The sequence below is a fragment of the Brienomyrus brachyistius genome, chromosome 17 (assembly GCF_023856365.1).
Source record: "Brienomyrus brachyistius isolate T26 chromosome 17, BBRACH_0.4, whole genome shotgun sequence".
Taxonomy (NCBI): domain Eukaryota; kingdom Metazoa; phylum Chordata; class Actinopteri; order Osteoglossiformes; family Mormyridae; genus Brienomyrus; species Brienomyrus brachyistius.
In genome coordinates, this window is record NC_064549.1 from 22616226 (window position 1) to 22638698 (window position 22473).

Genomic DNA, 22473 nt, shown 5'->3' on the forward strand with positions numbered 1-22473 from the left:
ATGCTCAATTGGCACTGATATATGTAGGTCTATGTTTTATTCACACATCCTTGCATACTTACATAGATATGTATGTGCGTATTTTAAGCATAAATATAATTCATCCATCTTCTAATCGCTTAATTAGAATATTACACTTAAGAGCATAGACGTACAATATTCATGTTTCCCCCAAATATCACAGGATTTTATCCATCGGAAATAAACTGACAGCTCGGGTAAAGTGTCCCAGGCAGATGTTGCCAGTTCTGGGCGTGTATAGCGCCTTGACGTGCGGGTGCTCCGGACGAGAAAAGACGGAAAGGAAGCGTTTTATGGTGAATGCTGGAGTGACCTCATAGCGTTCCGTACTCTGGCTCCCCCAAGGCACAGCTAGAGAGAGGGAGAGAGAGACGACGAGGCAGAGGGGGAAAGGCTAGGGCACAAAAAACCCTATGCTGTATTTAATGTGTAGTGTGCAGGATATAAATAAAAGCTGGAGTAGCGACATTGATCGTTCCCCATGTCGCGCTTCCCTTTTCGCCGGAGCAATGAAGATATTAGGATAACAAAGCCTGCTAAAATAGTACCCATTGTCATTCACCGTGGGTAGCCACCTAGCTGTGTCGTGGTTCCGGTTCCACACTATTTTCCCCCCTTGCAGTAAAACGTAGTTAGTCTAGGACGATCGGAAGGACTGTCGCAGCCGGGGATCGGGACGGGGACAGGGGGCGAGGCAAAGCGGCGAGGGCCGGGAGACTTCCGGGGGTTCAGGGCGGCATCGAGGGAGCCGCGAACGTCGCTCTTGGGAAGGACGGGCATCGTCAGCATCCAGGCTCAGCCGGGGGACACGGGCTTAATTTAGGGGGGGGGCGATTTTCAACATGTCCAGAAAAGTGCAGAGGACCGAAGTCTGCGCCGACTGCAGTGCCCCAGGTAGGGAACAAACTGCGAAATGAAGCGCTGTTGGGGCGGGGAGGAGGGGGGTGGGGGTAAGACAGACTCCCGGGGTCGGCGGCGGGGAGGAGGTATGGAAAACCGGCGCATTCTGCCGATATCCCGGATTCCCGAAGCAGGAAAATGGCCGGTGGCTCCTAGTGCGAGGGCCTCAAGGTCTCGTATTTATTTGTGCTCATGTTTTGCTTTTCTGTCAAGGCCGGTCGTTAAATTGTCTAGGTAGTATTTCACCCGATGTCCCATAATAACATTAATGGCAAATTCCTGCACATGAGAACACTTAACGAAGAAACCCGATGGGATGCTCAGTCCGGTGAGCAGATAGCTAGTAAGCTAACACTGGCTAAGATAAGCTAGCAGTTTGTTGTGTTTTTTGATGTGTGTCACTTTCTGTAGAAGGTAGCAGATACGCACTCCATACTGGATCAAAGCACTTTCTTTTCCGTACATTAAGTACTGCATGCTTATGGCTGTTTTGCTCACGCGTTACACTTCAGTCCTTTCATATTGGACAAGCGCATGGACCAGCTAATTTTTAGCTTGTTTGTTAGCTGCTGTGATTTAAGCAGGGAGGATCCACTCCAGTCAGAATCATTCGCTTTTTCATGTTTGAAAATCGTGACTTAATTGTGAATTTGTCACGCCGAGGGACACCATACATTGAACATTTATCAAAGCTGTTTAAAATGTCACTGTCTGCTTGTATTTTATTATATAAATTTTGTAATTGAGATCCTTGAGATGAAGATTTGTGTCCTGTGTATTGACATAAGGTACATAGTTACTCATACTTTAACTAGATCTGTAGCTGTAGACTGAAAAGCACTGCTTACTTAAGTAATATTGTGTCCCATTAAAATACTATAGTATGGCTGTCAGAAGGGTAGCACAGTCTGTGTGTTTGTGTGGCAGTGGTCTCTCTGTCTATGATCCAAAGAACACTTGATCGGTGGACGCCAGTTGAACAGCCCTCAGACATCAATGAAACTTCAGTTGAACAAAAACACTAAATGCATCAGCAGGGGGCCTGGTCTGGATGCCACTGCAAAGTGGCGTGTCCAGTGAAGAAAAGCTTCTGGCAGGATGAAGTACAAGGTGCACAGAGTTAAGTGAGGCTGAGCTGGTGACCAGCAGTCCAGCCCTCATCCACAGGGAGACAGCCTGATTAAAAAGCACCTTTTTGATGGATAATGGGGGGGAAAAGCACAAATGTACCATGCAGAGTAATGCCTGCCTTTTCCATTTGCTTGAAATGTGACGCGATGGCCTCCTGCATTCAGTGCTGGTTTCACTTTGGTGTCACATCATCCCATTCATTAGTTAAATGGTTGCATTCAACCCCATGGCTCACAACAGCAGTGGAGGTCCCAGACCGACACCTCCCAAGCCCCACCCTGAACTTAAGGACCGGACCCAAGGGAGTAGAGCAATGGAAGTGAGGGCAAGGTGTGTCCAACTGTGCTAGATTAGGGGGAGTGACCCTGATTCGGTCTTTGGTGTCTGTGGAGATTGTTAAAGGCTGACAGATCGGTGTGCAATTTTGGATCTGGCTAGGGGGATTCTGTAGTGCGTGTGTGTGTGTGTGTGTGTGTGTGTGGAGAGAGTAGGAGCTGCCCCACACAGGAGCTGTGTTTGTGTGTCTGTCTGGCTGTCTGCCTCCTGTCTGTCAGTCAGTCTGTATGTGCGTACATACGTGTATGTGTGTGTGTGAGAGAGAGAGAGAGAGAGAGAGAAATAACAGTCTCTGACACTCCTGGTGTTATGGAACTTAGCTGAGAGATGCAGATGGGTAGGTTTTTAGTGATGTGGAAAGAATTACAAGTAAAAAAAAAACCCACTGAATTAAAAGCCGCAGTCGTGAATCTGACTGCTGTCTCCTCTTCTGCTAGAGCTGCCAGCAAGGCAGAGCTAGTACTTGTGCAGAGATAGTCTCCCCTGGGCTGCAGCAGAACGGTGAGCCAGAGAACAGCTCACTTAGTGTGCTGGCCTCTCGCTCAAACAGTACCTACCTCACCATGTCTGTTTTGATCCTAATCAGTGTTTCGTCTGCAGAATTTTCAGTTAGTGTGTCACAGTGTTTGAGGAATGTGCGTGTAATAAGAGGGTCTGTTATCAGACAGGGACGACTGTTTGTCAGGTGGTTTTCCTGGAGTGATGCGATTTCGTCCGTCAGTGTGTCAGTTCTTTCCCACTCAAACCCTGGACCCATTCGGCCCGACCCAGCCCGGCCTGGCTCCCAGCCAACCAGTGCCAGCCTATGGCCCATTTCTCAGAACAGAAATCTGGCTCTTTTTGATTATTCATCAGCTGACCCATAAATATACCGGGGAAAAGAGGAGCTTTTCCAGTGTTCCGGTGTTTAAAGATGTATTGCAAATGGAGTTCCTTCTTTTGCCTGTGACAAGTTATCTAGAATAGTATATCATAGAGCATTCCCTGGTAGTGATACAGTGAGTGCATTACATCTCTGATGAGATTGTTTTACGACAGATATTAATACACAATTATTGTTATTCATGTGCTTTACAGTGGTTTCTCACCTTGCGTGTTTGTTTAATTGGTCTATAACAAACTATAATGTAAGTATGATAACTACATAAACCAATGGCTCTATATATATATTTATATATATATATATATATATATATATATATATATATATATATATATATATATATATATATATATGTGTTTGTTCATTCAATATAATGAATTAAATGTTCTGGATCTATATAGGGTTTAATCATCTCAGTACCAATATTATTCCCTGTATGATAATATAATTTGAGGCTGCATTATTACAATAAAGCATTACAAAATGAATCTGCTTCTTTTTGCTTTCTTGCCAGCACAAACAGACCTTCAGCAAGTCTCCAAAACGAATTAGGAAATAATGTTTGGATATTGATGATGCCGTCGGTTAAACCTGCTCCTACACTCAGAAATCTAGGAGTACTGTTTGAGCGATCACCGAACTTTGATCAGCATATCTAGTCCCTCACCAAAACTGCATTTTCCCACCTCCGTAATATTGTTCGCCTTTGGCCACTTCTCTCTCAAAATGATGCACAGACTGTGATCCTTGCTTTCATCATGTTCTGATTATTATAATCTCCATCTCTTTGGTCTTCCTGCTACATTGTCACTGAAGTTTCAGTTTATTCAGAACTCTGCTGTGACACTCCTTACCCGTAGTTGGCGCTCTACTCATCACCCATATTCTCTCACAGCTGCACTAGTTACCAGTTCAGTCCCGTATCAAACTCAAAATCCTGTTAGTCACCTGCAAAGCACTACATAACCTTCCACCCCCTTCCTGCTGGGATCTTCTGACCCCGTACTCTCCCTCTCGCTCTCTCTGGTCATCCAGCTGTAATCTACTCCTTGTATAGAATCCCCCCAAACTCAGGAATTCTCTAACTCAGTCTCTCTCTGACCCGGCTTCATTCTGGACTTTTAAATCTGACTTAAAGACCTTCCTGTTTGATGAACATTTCTCTTCCTGTCCTGCTTAGATGCTTGTGTGTTGTTGTGTAAAGCGACCTTTAGTTTGTGAAAGGCCTTAAGTAAATATAATTTATTATTATTATTATTATTATTATTATTATTATTAATAATAATAAATAATAATAACATTAATAATATCCTTACAAATGTCAAGAATTGGGAAATTTCAAGATGGGCCAGATTATGTTCTGGATTTGGTCAGGATTTGAGTAAATTGAGCTAAAGTCGGTATGTAAGTTGGCTGAGAGCTGCCGTTGAACGTGGCTGTGTGTGAGGCGTTAGGACACGGACTCGGATCTTTTTGTCAGAGGCATGTGAGAGCGTGATTTTGCAGCAGCGCTGCATTGTCACCCCGCGACATTGACCTAGCTGCTCTTCCTCCCATCAAGGCACTCTCCCTGCGACTTTGAGGCCGTTTCTAAAGAACCATTCAAGTAATTCCACAGTGATTGTTCGCCATTGTTTTAAATGGTGTTTTAGTGATTTTAGAATGTGTGTACAGCAGCTCAATACTGCCATTCCCTTGTTCTGATGATGCTGGGAGTGTCGCAGTGCTTTGTTGATTGTAATTGAAGGCCTGACTGACAGACAGGTGTATATGAAATATGTGATTTATTTGTGATGGAAGCATTAATCGATGCCAGTGGAAATGTTGTGTAACAGTCACTGAAGGCCGTACTTTAAAACCTCTGCTTAGTCTCAGGCCGGGGGGGGGGAGGGGGTCATCTGCTCGCCTGCCAGTAAAGGGGATCTGGGTGTTTAGACTCTCTGCTGTTGTTCTGTTTTCAGACACCAACCATGGCAAGGCGGTATTTTTACATCAGTGATTTAAATTTAAAGGTCCCGTCACGTAGCAGTTAAGCTACCCTGCATCTTGTAACTTGGTTCTACATTTTTTAATTATGTGTTATACTTTTAAATGTAATGTGGGGTAATTTAAATCCAGATCTGAACTCCTTCTGTATATAATAAAACGTGGGCAGATCCATATATGTCTCTGCGTCAGGCAGGGGGGGCCGCTCTCGCTACGAAGGACCCGAGACTGTAACATGTGAACAGGGGGCTTAGATTTCATCCAGTGTCCCAAATCGGTAGAGAAGCCGAGGATCGGTAGCCCCCTTGTGCGTGGTTTCTTTTGTGGGTGTGGCATGATGGTATCTAGCTGGATTTCTCTGATGTGCCGCTGGCCGTCGAGTCGTCAGCCATGTTGGGGAGATGTTTTTAGGGACCGACGGTGTTACTGTGCAGTAAAGGACTTTATTTTAACTCGCTTTCACATTGCTGTGAAACCTGTGACTTGGCTGGAAGGCTTTGGACAGGAAGCCCTGGTATAAACAAAGTAATTATTTAATGATTCAGCCAAAATTGGCTATGAAGGCTCAGTGTTTGGGATGCGAGACTCAACTGGCTGTGCTGATAAGGCCTCACATTAGATCAGGAGAAGCATCTCAGGCCACTTACTATACTCTCTCTCTCTCTCTTTCTCCCTCCCTCTCCCCCATCTCTCTCTCCCTCCCTCATCCCTCTTTCCCTTTCTCCCTCATCCCTCTCTCTCCTCCATCCCTTCATCTCTTCTCTCATCCCTCCCCCTCTCTCCCCATCCCTCTCTCCCTCCCTCTCTCTCCCCCATCCCTCTCTCCCTCCCCCTCTCCCCATCCCTCTCTCTCTACCTCCCTCATCCCTCTTTGCCTTTCTCCCCTCACCCCTCTCTCTCTTCCATCTCTTCATCTCTTCTCTCATCCCTCCCTCTCTCTCCCATCCCTCTCTCCCTCCCCCCTCTCCCCCATCCCTCTCTCTCCCTCCCTCATCCCTCTTTCCCTTTCTCCCTCATCCCTCTCTCTCCTCCATCCCTTCATCTCTTCTCTCATCCCTCCCTCTCTCTCCCCATCCCTCTCTCCCTCCCCCTCTCCCCCATCTCTCTCTCCCTCCCTCATCCCTCTTTCCCTTTCTCCCTCATCCCTCTCTCTCCTCCATCCCTTCATCTCTTCTCTCATCCCTCCCTCTCTCTCCCCTTTCCCTCTCTCTCTCTCTCGCTCCCTCTCTCTCCACCATCCCGCTCTCTCTCTCTCCACCATCCCGCTCTCCCTCATCCCTCTTTCTCCCCCTCCATCCCTTCCTCTCTTACCTCCATCCCTCTCTCTCCCTCGCTCCTCCTCTCTCCCCCATCCCTCCCTCTCTTACCTGTGCTGTCAGATCCGGGCTGGAGCAGCATTAACCGAGGAGTGTTTATCTGTGATGAGTGCTGCTCCGTGCACCGCAGCCTGGGCAGGCACATCTCTATCGTCAAGCACCTGCGTCACAGCGGCTGGCCCCCGGCACTGCTGCAGGTACGAGTTCACTGGGGGGCTGGGTCATCCAAATTGTGGCATGGGTGGGGCACAGCACTGGTAATGCTGAGTGGGAGAGAAATATTAAGTTATTGTGCATTTAGCCTTTGGAGGGGCGTGTGGGATGGCCAGCAGGGCGGTGTCAGTGAGCCCAAGATTACCCTGTGTTGCAGATGGTGCAAACCCTGGCCAGCAATGGGGCAAATTCCATCTGGGAGCACTCACTGCTGGACCCAGCTCAGGTGCAGAGTGGCCGGCGGAAGCCCAACCCACAGGACAAAGTGCAGTGAGTATCTCCAAAAGACCCTTCTCTTCCTCCCACGCGGGAAGTGCGCACCCTGGTTAACAGGCACTATTATTTTCACATAATCTACTAGTACAAAATGTTACACTTTTAAAGGACAGCACATTAATGTAAAAATTTCAGTTTAAGTAGCTTGAGTCCTCACCTTGTCTGTATGTAGTAGCCTGGCTGCCATGCTGCACGTCCTCTGCTCTGTCACACATGCTGTCAGCAGGGCCTGCAGTAGTCCCCAGTGCCTGCCCAGCACTGCTGTTTGTGTGAGGGCCGCCCTGCAGTAGGCCCCCAGTGCCTGCCTAACACTGCTGTGTGTGTGAGGGGCCGTCTTGCTGTGAGCCCCCAGTGCCTGCCCAGCACTGCCATGTGTGTGAGGGCTGTCTTGCAGTGGGCCCCCAGTGCCTGCCCAGCACTGCCATGTGTATAAGGGCTGTCTTGCAGTGGGCCCCCAGTGCCTGCCCAGCACTACCATGTGTGTGAGGGCTGTCTTGCAGTGGGCCCCCAGTGCCTGCCCAGCACTGCCATGTGTGTGAGGGCTGTCTTGCAGTGGGCCCCCAGTGCCTGCCCAGCACTGCCATGTGTATAAGGGCTGTCTTGCAGTGAGCCCCCAGTGCCTGCCCAGCACTGCCGTGTGTGAGAGGGCCGTCTTGCAGTGAGCCCCCAGTGTCTGCCCAGCACTGCCGTATGTGAGACGGCCGTCCTGCGGTGGGCCCCTAGTGCCTGCCCAGCACTGCCGTGTGTAAGAGGGCCGTCCTGCGGTGGGCCCCCAGTGCCTGCCCAACACTGCCGTGTTTGAGAGGGCCGTCTTGCAGTGAGCCCCCAGTGCCTGCCCAGCACTGCCGTGTGTGAGAGGGCCATCCTGCGGTGGGCCCCCAGTGCCTGCCCAACACTGCCGTGTGTGAGAGGGCTGTCCTGCTGTGGGCCCCCAGTGCCTGCCCAGCACTGCAGTGTGTGAGAGTGCCATCCTACTGTGGGCCCCCAGCAGTGCAGTGTGTGTGAGGGCCGTCCTGCAGTGGGCTCCCAGTGCCTGCCCAGCACTGCCGTGTGTGAGAGGGCCGTCCTGCTGTGAGCCCCCAGTGCCTGCCCAGCACTGCCGTGTGTGAGAGGGCCATCCTACTGAGGGCCCCCAGTGCCTGCCCAGCACTGCCGTGTGTGAGAGGGCCATCCTGCTGAGGGCCCCCAGTGCCTGCCCAGCACTGCCGTGTGTGAGAGGGCCGTCCTGCTGTGAGCCCCCAGTGCCTGCCCAACACTGCCATGTGAGAGGGCCGTCCTGCAGTGGGCCCCCAGTGCCTGCCCAGCACTGCCGTGTGTGAGAGGGCCATCCTGCTGTGAGCCCCCAGTGCCTGCCCAACACTGCCATGTGAGAGGGCCATCCTGCAGTGCCTCTGCCTTTCTTCCAGTCATAATGAGCCCAGAGCAGGAGGGTTCATTAGAGGGGGACATCGCATGATCTAGAGTAGCGCGGAGGATGCACATCTGTTACACGCCTGACATTTCCACGCTCATTAACGCAACGCCTCAGTCCATAAAAGCTGCCCGGCCTCTTTAAGAAAAATGAAACTTTGAATATTATAAATATAGAAATGTAGCGTTATGTAAGCCGTGCAAAATCTTGGAAGGATTCTGTGTGCACAGCATTTGGGCATTAATGGCTGCGTGTTTGCGGTGCCGCTGTGTCTGGAGTGCCGTTCCACCGAGGGCATTTGAATGAGATGCGCAGGAAACTAATGGGGCGTCGTGATTAAACAAGGTTCTTAATTGTTTTATTTCAGATGTTTATCATGCAGAAGTGTATTTATTTTGCTAAAGAGAAACTTGAATTCTTGTCTTTTTTTATGCGAAGTGAAAGTGAGGATTAATTGTGGAAGCGTTTGCATGTGTGTATTTTAGGCATCCAAATGTCCCATTTCTGAGGATGCAGGCAGCGTGGCCATGTCTGCGGCATGAGGGGAGGCCTCTCCACACACTGGGGCCTCCTCTTTCCTTCCATCTCTTCCTCCATCTCTTCATCTCTCTCCCCATCTTTCCGTAGTCCCACCAAGTCAGAGTTCATTCGCGCAAAGTACCAGATGCTGGCCTTTGTCCACAAGCTTCCGTGTCGCGATGATGACGGCGTGACTACCAAGGACCTCAGTAAGGTGAGGATACACACAGACACACACACACACACACCCACACACGAATCTCTCTTTCCTGCACATAAACAGTCACACATGAGTCTCTCTCTCCTGTACACACACACACACACACACAGAGTCGTTTACACTAAGCAGCCCCACCCAGCTCCCTCTGCCTGCCCCCTTCGTAGTGCTGGGGGGTTTCTGACAGGCATGATGCTTCTGCCCCTGCAGCAGCTGCACTCCAGTGTGCGGACCGGCAGCCTGGAGACCTGCCTGCGGCTGCTTTCCCTCGGGGCTCAGGCCAACTTCTTTCACCCGGTGAGCCCAGCCCCCCCCCCCCCTCCCCCCCCCCAATGTAAATGTCACAGTAGTGGGCATTTACACCATTTACACTTGATGCATCAAGGGATGGTGAACAGGAGCAGGCGTGAAACTTATTTGACGTCGCACTGTGTATCGTTGACACCGTTTAGTCCATGAGGTGTTCTATAGTTTAGCTTAGTGTCACCCCAGGGCACATGGGAAAGTGTGTGTTTATTATCTTAATTATTAATAATAATTATTATTCTGTAGGTTAGCCGTCTGTGTAATGCTGAGAAACCTTTACTGTTTCTCTTGTCACGCATGGACTTAGGCGGTTTATTTACTTTTATGTGATCTGAAACCCCCCCCCCCCTCCCCCCCACAGGAGAAGGGCACCACCCCCCTGCACGTGGCCGCGAAGGCTGGTCAGGTGCTGCAGGCAGAGTTGCTGGTGGTGTATGGGGCCGATCCCGGCGCCCCTGACATCAATGGCCGCACACCGATGGACTATGCCAGGTAGCCCCCTGGTGGTGGAGCTGGTGTGGTGCAGAGTGTGTCCTCGCACGGTACAGACTGGGCTGTGTATGTCTCCTGAGCCTTTGAAGGCGTTCTGTCTGCAGTCCTACACTGATTCTTCTGTTTGTACCACATTTAATGTACCATTTTAAACCTATTTATACTGACTCAGTTAAGGTAAAATCCTACGGCAGAAGCCCAATGTATCAGGCCTGTTTGGGGTATATGGCATGGTGGTGTATGTCACATGTGGCTTTGAATGGGTGCGGTTAAGGTCACGTGGGTGTGGCCTAATATGGGCATGGCCTCAAGTTACCTGTTAGTGTCTGGTGAGTGGGCGTGGCCTTGACTGGGTGTGGGTGGGGTTTCATGTGGGTGTGGCCTAATGTGGTCTGGCCTCATAGGTGACCTGTTTGTAGTGAGTGGGCCCTGTATGCTGTGAGATAATGCCGTTTCTGTGCCGCAGGCAGGCCGGCCAGGTGGAGCTGGCCGAGCGGCTGGTGGAGTGTCAGTATGAACTCACCGATCGGCTGGCCTTCTATCTGTGTGGCCGGCGCCCGGGTAAGTACTCCCACACTCTACCCCAGGTGGGCAGTAGCAGTCCCAGTTCTCCCCAGTGCTGAAGCTCACCTGTATCAGTTATTTGGAGCAATGACATTTTTCCCCTGTTGCAGGAGTGACTGGCCAACAGCAAAACGTTGTTGTAAACAGATCCTTCAATGGGCGTCTTTAGTGCAGATGCTCAGTACTGCTGCTGTGGCCGTGGGCGGGTCCTTAGCCACGCATTCTGAATGCTTCTGTTTGCCTTGTAGATCATAAAAATGGCCATTACATCATCCCACAGATGGCAGACAGGTAAGGGGGCTTGTGGGGCTGTGCTGGTTTCTTAGCGTCTCCGTGCGTGTGTGCGTGTGTGCGCGCGTGCGCGTGCACATGTATGATGTACTGTGTGTGTGTCCACGTGTGATGTACTATGTGTGCATGAATATGTGTGTGACGTATTGTGTGTGTGTGATGCTTTGCCCATTTATTTATGATTTATTTGATCACATGATATATGATTTAAAGAATAATAATCTGGAATGGCTTCTTTTCTGTTCCAAAAAAAGTAAATATTCTTTTCAGCTCTGTAGTCGTGTATGGTTAATGTTTCTGTATTTCTGTAATTTGGCCACCAGGTGGCGCTAGAATATATAGGTTAGTTGGTGTTAAAATCCAGGTGAACTCCAGGGTCACTGTGACTGACTTGCTATCTGGGTCTGTTCCTCTCGCTTGATCTCCGGCTGCCTCTCTCTCTTCCTCTCTGCCTTTCTGACTTTTTCTAACTCACTCTTTCTTCTCCTTTTTCTCTCCCTCTAACTCCCCCTCTCGCTCACTCGTTTTCTGTTCCCTCCATCTTGCTGCGCGGCTGGAGGCAGAGCTCGCCCTAAGTGCCCGACGCAGAGGTATCTCTCCTTCTTTTCATTGCTCACGCCACCCGGCAGGCCTCTGGTCCTCTCTCTCACACACTACCTTCATTCCTGCATCTGTGTCCAGAGGCAAAGAGGAGCAGACTCATTTTCCCTGTTCTGACATTCCTTACCATGTAATTCAATACAGTCACGTAATTGATAGGCATATTTGTCCATGTAATTGTGTAAATCAATTTGTGATATGAAATGATCTGTACACACATTTTCTGGGCTGGTTTCTCATTAGTTATAAGAGAGAATTGTTCAGTTCTGTGTAGAGTGTTTACCGAGCCGGTCTTTGTCCTTTGACCACGCCCATTCTCACATTACACGGATTCTACCTGTAGATTCCACCCTCGTGTGGCACTTTGACGAGTCGTCGTATTGCTCTGACACTCTGCCCTTATCTCTCTACCCCGTGTGTGTGTGTCTGTGTGTGTGTCTTTATTCAGCCTGGACCTATCAGAACTGGCAAAGGCAGCCAAGAAGAAACTCCAGGCGGTGAGTGTGCCATCCTGCAGAGGCGGGGGTAGAGATCATGTCAGCCCTGCCGTCCGGAGCAGGGGAGCAGGGGGGGGCTCTATGCATTTCAGAGAGTGCATTTTAATTAGCATGCAGTTAGCACCTCAGTCACCAGCTGGGGTGACCTGCTGTCAAAATCGTCATCCTGAAGCCATTGGGAGCCAAAGCTGGAGCTGTGCGGTGAAACCCTGCATAAAAGCGGGTCACGTCCCCCCTAGCGTAAGGGCGGGTCGCGTCCCCCCTAGCGTAAGGGCGGGTCGCGTCCCCCCTAGCGTAAGGGCGGGTCGCGTCCCCCCCAGCGTAAGGGCGGGTCGCGTCTCCCGCCTATGGGACCCCGGCATCCTGTGTGACTGCTCCTGTCTGTGCGCCACAGCTGAGCAACCGCTTGTTCGAGGAGCTGGCCATGGACGTGTACGACGAGGTGGACCGCCGGGAGAACGACGCAGGTGAGAGTGTGCCCCCCCCCCCCGATGACGGGGACGTCAGCCTCTGTCTGCCCTCTTCGTACTCCTTCCTACTTTGGAGGGTCCCGATGGTGCTAGATGTTCAGAGAAGGTGACCGTGTGGTTTCCCCTCCCACTGTAAACACCTATGTGGTTTTGCCTAGGAATGGAGGGAGGGAGAGAGAGAAAGAGAGAGAGGAAGAAACAGGGAGTGTTCCTGGCATTTTTTCATTCTCTCCTCTCTTCCCCTTAATTCTCCTCGCTTCTTTCTCATGGAAGTTTCAGACTTCCGTGTTGGGGGGGGGGGGGGGGGGGGTACAGACAGACAGGCACTTTATATCCGTAAGATTGTGTGTGTGTGTGTGTGTGTGTGTGTGTGTGTATCTCCATTTGCATGGGTGCTGGGTGTGTTTCGAACGCATCTCCTGTCACCGCAGTGATATACTCTGTTGATGTGTCCCCCCCAGTGTGGCTGACGACCCAGAACCACAGCACTCTGGTGACTGAGCGCAGCGCTGTGCCCTTCTTGCCAGTCAACCCCGAGTACTCAGCCACCCGTAACCAGGTATTCACCGGCACCATGAGACTGGGCACTGCGCCAGGTACCCAGGAGTGTAAAGCACACACAGACAGGGGCGTGGCCAGGCATCGCACCGTGTACCCAGGGGTGTGACACAGACACACAGACAGGGGTGAGACCGGGCACTGCCCTGGGTTACTTGAGGGTGTAGCACGCATGCAGACATGCAAACAGGAGACACTGGGCACCACGCCGGGTATCCAGGTCTGTAACACAGACACACAGACCAGTCACTGCGCCCAGTACCTTGTGGTCTAACGTACATGCAGACAGGCAGCTAGACTCAGAAGAAAAGGGCAGGTCAGGAAAACTCAAGAGGAGTGAGGAAGACAGTCGGAGGAACTGTGAGAGTGACTCTAAAAATAGGTCTGGCAGTGGATTCGATGGCAGAGCAAGAGTGTGCGTGAGCCACTTTGGATTGAGATGGGGGGTGGAGAGAGGGAGGGGGACGTGGCTGATTTCACCCCCAACCCAGAGCGCTGGTTTGGCAGATTGCTCTTCCGATGCCAGTATTGCTGCTATCAGCTGGCTCGTGGGAGGGGCAGCTCGTTACGGTTATCCCCATCGTTACTGTTATAATTGATAGTCAAGAGCAGCACCCCCCTGCCGCCTGAAGATGGGCAGGGGCCGGGAGAGTGCGTGCGTCGCGGAGCGGGTCTTACACCCTTCCAGCAGACGTCTGCCTCTGTGCGTGAATGCAGAGCAATTGTCAGTGTGTAGATGTGTTTTTGGGAACTATTTCTGCAGGGACAGCTACTCTGCGTCCGTCCGTCAGCCAGCCTCCCGTCCAGGGTGTCGCGGACCCCGCACCCCCTGTGTTGCCTGCCCCTCACGCTCACTGCTACCATCTTCCCCCTCAGGGCCGTCAGAAGCTGGCACGCTTCAACGCACGGGAGTTCGCGACCCTCATCATCGACATCCTGAGCGACGCCAAGAGACGCCAGCAGGGGAAGGGACTCGCGAGCCCCGTGGGTGAGTGGGGGGGAGGCTGCTCAGGGACAGCATCAGTCCTGATGTCAGCGTGTTGTTACCGGGGATGTTTGTGGGGTTCCTATAGTAACACAGGCCCTCCCATCCTTTGGCATTAGACCCGCTGGATCTTGTGCATGGCGACGACGACCAGCACGACTACGACAGCGTAGCGTCGGATGAGGACACAGACAGCGAGCTGACGACCCAAAATAACAACGGTGCCCAGCGCAACAACCCGCGCCAAGGTGCCGGGCCGAAGGGCCACAGGGCCCACACCCTCCTCCCAGTGTGTCCCAGAATGCTTTGCAGGGCTTCCACATGATTCTGTGCTAAAATCGGCATGATTCTGGGCCGAGGCCGTGTAGTATTTATGTGGGGAGGGAGAGGGAGTGAACAAGAGGAAGACAGGACTACTTTTCAGTACTCCCACGAAATGGGCATCAATGTATTTTAGTAGAAAGGAACGTAACCTCCCCTGGACCTCCTCCTGCCCACTGGGGTTGGGCTTGTTCTCCTCACTCTAATCTAATCTATTCAAGCTCTACCCAGCTGATATTAGACCACCTCACCCTGAGATCCATAGAGCCGACGTGTCCCAAACTTAACGACCGCCCCCGCCCCACAGAGCATGGACTCCTCTGACCTATCGGACGGCCCCATCACGCTGCAGGAGTACCTGGAGGTGAAGAAGGCCTTGGCCTCCTCAGAGGCGAGGTACAGCAGCTGATGAAGGTCAACAACAACCTCAGTGAGGAGCTGCGGCGTCTGCAGAAGGAGGTATGGCTCAGACGCCCCGTCAGCCGCAGAGCTGCGAGGCAGCTTTCAGGGAAACACATGCGCTAGAACATACGAGTGCGAGTCTGAATTAGGACAGGCTGTGACAGCGTTAGCCTCCCTCCAGCCGGGGGTAAGTATAGTGTCAGGGAGCGGCAAGTGTATATTGCCGTGTTTTCTGTGTGTCTCGACGGCGTCGTGCTGTCTGTGCCCGTCTTCTTGTTGACTCCGGTATTGTCCTCCACATGGCACCTCTGACATTCCCTGTGGCCCACGTGGTGGCGTTGTTCCCCAAGCACAGCCTGCCGGCCCATTTTGACGGTCACTCCCCAGCGGACAGGCCCCTCTGGGCCGGGATCATCGCCTTGGTTTCCGTGCAGCACAATAAGACAGATCACCCACCCACCCACCTTAAATACCTGCTTCCCAGTGTCCTATTACTGTCTACATCATTCTCTTGCTAGTTAGGGGCAAACTTAACTGTACTAGCCTGTGTGAACTAAACCCTAATGCTGTCATTAGCTTCACCTGGCTGAGCCTTGTGTGTGTGTGTGTGTGTGTGTGTGTGTGTGTGTGTGTGTGTGTGTGTGTGTGTGTGTGTGTGTGTGTGTGTTCATTTCATCTTACAAATCCAGGTTGACCATCCCCTCGTCCCCCTCTCCTGTAGATCTCCAGGATGCAGATGGAGAACAGTGCAATGCGGGGGGGCCAGGAGGGAGGGGGCATGCTTCAGGGAGCGGGTGGCGGGCCGGGCCTTTGGCCCGGAGCAGTGGCTCGCGGGGCAGGGGATGCCGGCTTCAGTGCCTCTCCTGCCCCGGCCATACACAGGAGGGACAGGCAGGCCATCTCGATGTACGAGCCCGGCGCGGCACCCCCCAAGGCCCTCTCCCCTGCCCTGGACCCCCTTGCCGGCCGCCTGCAGCCCCTGCACCCCAGTGTAAGTGTAAACCCCAACCCCTGCCGGAGGGTGTGGCTGTGGCGGAATGGCACAATGGCCGTCTTTCCCTCACTCCCTCAGTGCTTGTTTGCTGCTTTTAATCCTAAAGCGCTTCTTGCTCCTTAACCCCGCCTCCTCCTTTCCCCTAAGGCACTCTTCCCTCCTTAACCCCGCCTCCTCCTTTCCCCTAAGGCACTCTTCCCTCCTTAACCCCGCCTCCTCCTTTCCCCTAAGGCACTCTTCCCTCCTTAACCCCGCCTCCTCCTTTCCCCTAAGGCACTCTTCCCTCCTTAATTCTACCTCCTCCTTTCCCCTAGGCACTCTTCCCTCCTTAATCCTGCCTCCTCCTTTCCCCTAAGGCACTCTTCCCTCCTTAATTCTACCTCCTCCTTTCCCCTAGGCACTCTTCCCTCCTTAACCCTGCCTCCTCCTTTTCCCTAAGGCACTCTTCCCTCCTTAATTCCACCTCCTCCTTTCCCCTAAGGCACTCTTCCCTCCTTAACCCCACCTCCTCCTTTCTCCTAAGGCACTCTTCCCTCCTTAACCCCACCTCCTCCTTTCTCCTAAGGCACTCTTCCCTCCTTAACCCCGCCTCCTCCTTTCCCCTAAGGCACTCTTCCCTCCTTAACCCCACCTCCTCCTTTCCCCTAAGGCACTCTTCCCTCCTTAACCCCACCTCCTCCTTTCTCCTAAGGCACTCTTCCCTCCTTAACCCCACCTCCTCCTTTCTCCTAAGGCACTCTTCCCTCCTTAACCCCGCCTCCTCCTTTCCCCTAAGGCACTCTTCCCTCCTTAACCCCACCTCCTCCTTTCCCCTAGGCACTGTTCTCTGCCTGCTCCCAGCCTGTTTTCACTGGCAGCCAGTTCACCCTGATCACGCGCCGTTTTGCTGCTTTGAGGCCACTATAGGGGGACAGGAACTAAAGTCACAGTCTGTCTGTCTTTTTCTGTCTGTCGCACTGCAGCACAGCCAAACATGTGCAGGCTGTAAACAAACCACATACACCTGCTTGCCCTGCAAGGTGTTTTGCGGTCTGCATTTAAACCCTGTGCTCCATTCCATGCTTGGTGTGTCCTGTTTGTTACATGCATTAGTCTGCGTGGCACTGTGTCTATATGGAGTGCAGTTTGCCTGTCAAATGTCTGTCCGTCTGTGGGTGTGGGGAGCAGGATACAGACGCCGTGCAGCGTCATGCACCGTCATATAGCCGCCCGTCCCGCTCTCGTCACGGCACCTTGCCAAGCTCCACCATTTATTGACTAGGAATATAATGAAGTAATTTGTCTGCTTTTAACAACATTCAACCTGTACACACATCTACCAAACCGAGTGGCAGTCGACAGGCTGGTTTTCGGCTGGGTAGGTTGCTTAAAAACGTCCCAAACTCCACTTTTCTGGCCGACCGGAGAGGACTGACGGAAGCGGCTGATGGCAGGCAGGTTTGGGAAGTCATCCATGTTTTCTTTTTGCTTTGTTGCTCATTTTCTGGTGCTGCTGGTTCACTATGCTGTTCTAGGATCATAATCAACAACCCTGAACCAATCAGGACAGAGTATCTGCCAAACAGTGTATATTAATCCGTCTTTAACAGGGGTGGCCAATCTTACCACAGAGGGCCAGTGTGTATGCAGGTTTTTTGGGGGAACCTTTAGGTCAGCCATTCAGACCCAGGTGTGAGGACTCTTTAGCCAATCAGTCCTCTAATTAGTGACCTAATGGGAGTTGCAGTGAGAACCTGCAGACACAGCGTCCCTTTCTAGGTATGACTGCTCACCCCTGATCTACAGTATTATAGATGGATAGTCAATAGACCTTGTATTCTGATTGCCAAATTAAAGCTAAAATTTTACTCCAAAGTCTGATCCTGTACTACCCGCTATTCAGTCCTGAGGCCACAATGTGGCAGGCCTCAGTGATTGTGTATAAGTCACAATCAACACCACTAGCAGCCATGAAACCTCCCACATTTGTTCATCTGGGCAGCCAACCCAAGGTCGTCTGACATGCTGCCAGCTCAGAGCTGCAGTGTCCTGTCGGGCTGATAATTACTGCCGCCTCAGACACTTGCTGGCTGCCATTTTGGCCCGCTGTGGCTCATGGATTGAAGTGGGGGCGGATTTTCCCAAAAGCGAAGCAGGCTCTGCCGTCTGGAGGCCTTCCATGCAACCATGCCCAAGTCTGTGTCCAGTCTGTGTCCAGTGATTCCGGCCTGGGCGTGGTAGTCAGCTCTCAGTTTACTGCTACTATATCAGAGCTCAGCTAGAACTGCCTGGCACTCTAGTTCCATTCTTGACCAGCAGATGTTGTAGTAGTTAAAGGACTTAAGATGTTGTAGGGGCTACTCCCTGGTAGGACCCCACTAATGGACGGGTACAGAAGTGCCTGAACTGCAGGTATGGTCTGATGTCCAAGTCTGAGGAATAACCAACATGTTAGTGGTTAAAGTGTACAGTCACATTGTTCCTTTAGAAACATCTCCTTTTGCTTCCAGTGTAAGAAGATCGGCCCACCACAGCCCGGGCATATTATGAAATTATGATCCCACACCACCACATACACCCACACCAATACACACAGCACTGCACACACCCACACCGCCACACACAGCACCGCACACACCCACACCGCCACACACAGCACCGCACACACCCACACCGCCACACACAGCACTGCACACACCCACACCGCCACACACAGCACCGCACACCGCCACACACAGCACCGCACACCGCCACACACAGCACCGCACACCGCCACACACAGCACCGCACACCGCCACACACACCACCGCACACCGCCACACACACCACCGCACACCGCCACACACACCACCGCACACACCCACACCGCCACACACAGCACCGCACACCGCCACACACACCACCGCACACCGCCACACACACCACCGCACACCGCCACACACACCACCGCACACACCCACACCGCCACACACAGCACCGCACACACCCACACCGCCACACACAGCACTGCACACCGCCACACACACCACCGCACACCGCCACACACACCACCGCCACACCGCCACACACACCACCGCACACACCACCGCACACACCCACACCGCCACACACAGCACCGCACACACCCACACCGCCACACACAGCACCGCACACACCCACACCGCCACACACAGCACCGCACACACCCACACCGCCACACACACCACCGCACACACCCACACCGCCACACACACCACCGCACACACCCACACCGCCACCGCACACACCCACACCGCCACACACAGCACCGCACACACCCACACCGCCACACATACCACCGCACACACCCACCAACACCCACAGCACCGCACACACCCACACCGCCACCGCACACACCCACACCGCCACACACAGCACTGCACACACCCACACCGCCACACACAGCACTGCACACACCCACACCGCCACACACAGCACTGCACACACCCACACCGCCACACACAGCACTGCACACACCCACACCGCCACACACAGCACTGCACACACACAGCACCACACACACCCACACACACCGCCACACACACCCACACACAACACACACACCGCCACACACACCCACACACACACACAACACACACACCGCCACACACACCAACACACACACCCACACCGCCACCTGCACCAACACCCACACCACCAGCCACACATACCCACCCTCACACCACCACACATACCGACACCTGCACATTCACACCTTCACCCCTACACCGCCACACTCTCACACTCGAGAAGCACTGCTCTGATCTCGCTCTTAAAGGCAGCTCGCACCCTTACCTGGCTGAAACACAACTCTATGGAATTATTGGCTAGTTAGAGGCATCACAGGGAGCCTGCCGCTTTAACTGGGATTGCTGGCTGTTCAAAGTGGCCTCAGCTTGTCACCTGCTCATCTCCAAATCGTCATCTTGTCTGCCCCTGCCTCCTGTGGCTCGGCTCTGCAGGTGAGGAGGGGTGTGTCCACAGGCCCCACCCCCTACAGCGGCCTCCAGCTCTCAGGATCGACTGAGGTGGGCCGCTACATGGTAAGACCTCACCCCCCGCCCCCGCCCCATCCCCCTGTCCCCCCTGCTCATCTGCAGCACGGTAGCTGTAGCAGAGAATACACAAGGTGTGATGTAGCAAAGCCCAAAAACGGAGAGTGTGTAATGTGCTGCTCCCCTGTGGTGACATTTTGTTCATGGTGCTGTGTCCCCAGGCCCCAAAAGGAGAGAAGCATACCAGTGGTACTGACAGCGACTATGACAACACCCAGACCTATGACCTGTCAGTCAGGTGGGGAGGGGGGCGAGCTTGGGGCTCCGTCCGTCATTCACGGGCTGGTTTTGTTACGTGCCCAGAGTGATGCTTGTGTGTGTGCAGTGCGGGCCGCAGCAGCGAGGAGGAGGTCCGGGCTGAGATGGAGGACGGGGCCTTCGGAGAGGCGGGTGAGCCAGACCCCACGCTGCCCTGCACCGAGGATGTTATCCTGAAGACGGAACAGGTGACCAAGAACATTCAGGAGCTGCTGCGGGCCGCACAGGAGTTCAAGCATGACAGGTAGGAGGCCTGCTGCTCCACAATGTCTCCCATAATGCTCCGTAATGCCCCATTATGCCCCACAATGTCCCATAATGCTCCACAATGTCCCATAATGCTCCACAATGTCCCATAATGCTCCACAATGTCCCATAATGCTCCACAATGTCCCATAATGCTCCACAATGTCCCATAATGCCCCACAATGTCCCATAATGCCCCACAATGTCCCATAATGCCCCACAATGTCCCATAATGCTCCGTAATGTCCCACTATGCCCCACAATGTCCCACTATGCCCCACAATGTCCCACAATGCCCCGTAATGTCCCAGAATGCCCCGTGATGTCCCAGAATGCCCCGTGATGCCCCACAATGTTCCATGATGCCCCACAATGTTCCATGATGCCCCACAATGCCCCGCAATGTCCTACAATGTTCCACAATGCCCCGCAATGTTCCGTAATGTTCCACAATGCCCCGCAATGTTCCGTAATGTTCCACAATGCCCCGCAATGTTCCGTAATGTTCCACAATGCCCCGCAATGTCCCGTAATGTTCCACAATGTCCCGCAATGTCCCGTAATGCCCTACAATTTCCCGCAATGTCCCGTAATGCCCTACAATTTCCCGCAATGTCCCGTAATGCCCTACAATTTCCCGCAATGTCCCGTAATGCCCTACAATTTCCTGCAATGCCCTACAATGTCCCGTAATGCTCTACAATGCCCCGTAATGTCCCGCAATGTCCCATAATGTCCCGCAATGCCCCATAATGTCCCGCAATGTCCCGTAATGCCCTACAATGCCCCGCAATGTCCCGTAATGTCCCACAATGTCCCATAATGTCCCGCAATTTATGAATGTAACCAATAGCAATAGCCTATTATATAGCTCTAACATTATCAGTGAAATATGCGTAAGTTAATTAAACTAGTGCATAGATCATGATATTAGTTTGACCTCAGATGCTGCAAATCCCCTGGACGATCCCCTCATGTCAGGCTCATGTTTGTCTCTCTGCTGTCCGTCACTTAGCCTGAACTGCTTTTCATCGCCATGGAAATGACATGAAGTCACACGAAACATAACAAACGCTCCGTCACATCACTGTCATGTGTCTTATGTCTGTCATCACGCACAGCTGCCCGTCTTTACGCTCCGTATGTAAGTCCGGCTGAGCGAGAGAGCAACACCCCGCCAGGTTAGACATGCTGCCCGCTCCAAGCAGCGTTAGCTTACTGGGGCTGTCGGCTCTGCGTTCTCCCTCATTGTGTGTCTGCCAGACGCAGGCACTACGGCCAGGTTCCATGTTGGTAGCTTCTCCACCACAATGAGCGCGGTGCCACCGTGATCACCTCTGCTACGCTGTGTAAATATCGCAATGTGCAAAATGTTAGTCATACCAATATAATTATGGCAATGCAGTCTTGATTCTGGAACATCGAACACCATTATTCCACAGTACCCAGTAACCGCCTGATGCAGTCACTGGTAGGAAAGGATGCACTGATTGGACTGATCCCTGAATTCTGTGTCTGTGTTTGTGCCCGTTCAGCTTCGTGCCATGCTCAGAGAAGATCCACTGCGCTGTGACTGAAATGGCCTCCCTGTTCCCCAAGGTAATGGCTGTCGTTTAGCTGTGTCCCTCGTCCTGCTGCCCTGGTCCTCCCAGTTCTTAACCTCAGCCTGCCCTCCATGGTTATGGTATGTCTGACCTCTGACCTCTGATCTCCCCGGCAGCGGCCAGCGCTGGATGCAGTGCGCTGCTCTCTGCGCCTCCTGGCCGCCAGTGCGGCCCGGCTGCAGGGGGAGTGCCGCAAGGCGGCACCAGCCGAATCGTCAGTAGCCCCCGCCGCCCAGCCTGTCGACTACCAGCTCCTCACACAGCAAGTCATACAGTGCGCCTATGACATCGCGAAGGCTGCCAAGCAACTGGTTACCATCACCACCCGCGAGAAGAAACAGTGAGTGGAGGATGGGAGAGGGGGGATGGGGGTGGGCGGGAGGAGAGGAGGCGAGGATGGGGGGGGAAAGGGAGAGGAAGAGAGATGTGGATGACAGATGCCATGGATCAGAGAGGCCGTAAAGGATAAGTGAAGATGGACAGAGAGATGGGCAGACTGGAGGTCCAATGGGAACATGTGAATGGTGCACGCACACGAGCCGGCCACACAGAGCCTTCCAATGGGAGACGAGGGTACAAGGGAGGGGCAGGGACACTACGCTATGGAAGCAGCGGATTGGCTCG

General features: G+C 52.8%; 2 protein-coding genes and 1 long non-coding RNA gene across 9 annotated transcripts; 2 read left to right on the top strand and 1 right to left on the bottom strand.

Moving 5' to 3' along the window:
• Positions 1-300: 300 nt before the first annotated feature.
• Positions 301-22208, top strand: git1 (G protein-coupled receptor kinase interacting ArfGAP 1). Its single transcript, XM_048981307.1, is given in 22 exon segments — positions 301-915; positions 6637-6770; positions 6944-7056; positions 9101-9206; positions 9420-9506; positions 9877-10007; positions 10474-10568; positions 10820-10862; positions 11426-11452; positions 11911-11959; positions 12354-12426; positions 12891-12988; positions 13864-13975; positions 14092-14222; positions 14601-14685; positions 14688-14752; positions 15417-15686; positions 19649-19729; positions 19903-19979; positions 20067-20243; positions 21781-21844; positions 21966-22208. Coding segments are annotated over 22 exon segments (2298 nt in total). The 5' UTR covers positions 301-863; the 3' UTR covers positions 22194-22208.
• On the bottom strand, positions 15869-16567 carry LOC125711886 (uncharacterized). 7 transcript variants are annotated; one of them, XR_007383131.1, is made up of 4 exons: positions 16405-16465; positions 16321-16362; positions 16153-16236; positions 15869-15986 (listed from the first exon to the last, which is right to left on the bottom strand). It is a non-coding gene; the product is annotated as an uncharacterized LOC125711886 (long non-coding RNA). The 7 variants fall into 7 exon arrangements; XR_007383135.1 differs by lacking the exons at positions 16321-16362; positions 16405-16465 and adding an exon at positions 16489-16567; XR_007383130.1 differs by lacking the exon at positions 16321-16362 and having other exon boundaries at positions 16153-16278; positions 16405-16525.
• On the top strand, positions 16080-19653 carry LOC125711882 (histidine-rich glycoprotein-like). The gene is made up of 3 exons (XM_048981299.1): positions 16080-18393; positions 18522-18864; positions 18988-19653. The coding sequence occupies exons 1-3, from the start codon at positions 18223-18225 to the stop codon at positions 19515-19517; spliced, it is 1044 nt and encodes a 347-aa protein (XP_048837256.1). The 5' UTR covers positions 16080-18222; the 3' UTR covers positions 19518-19653.
• Positions 22209-22473: the final 265 nt, after the last annotated feature.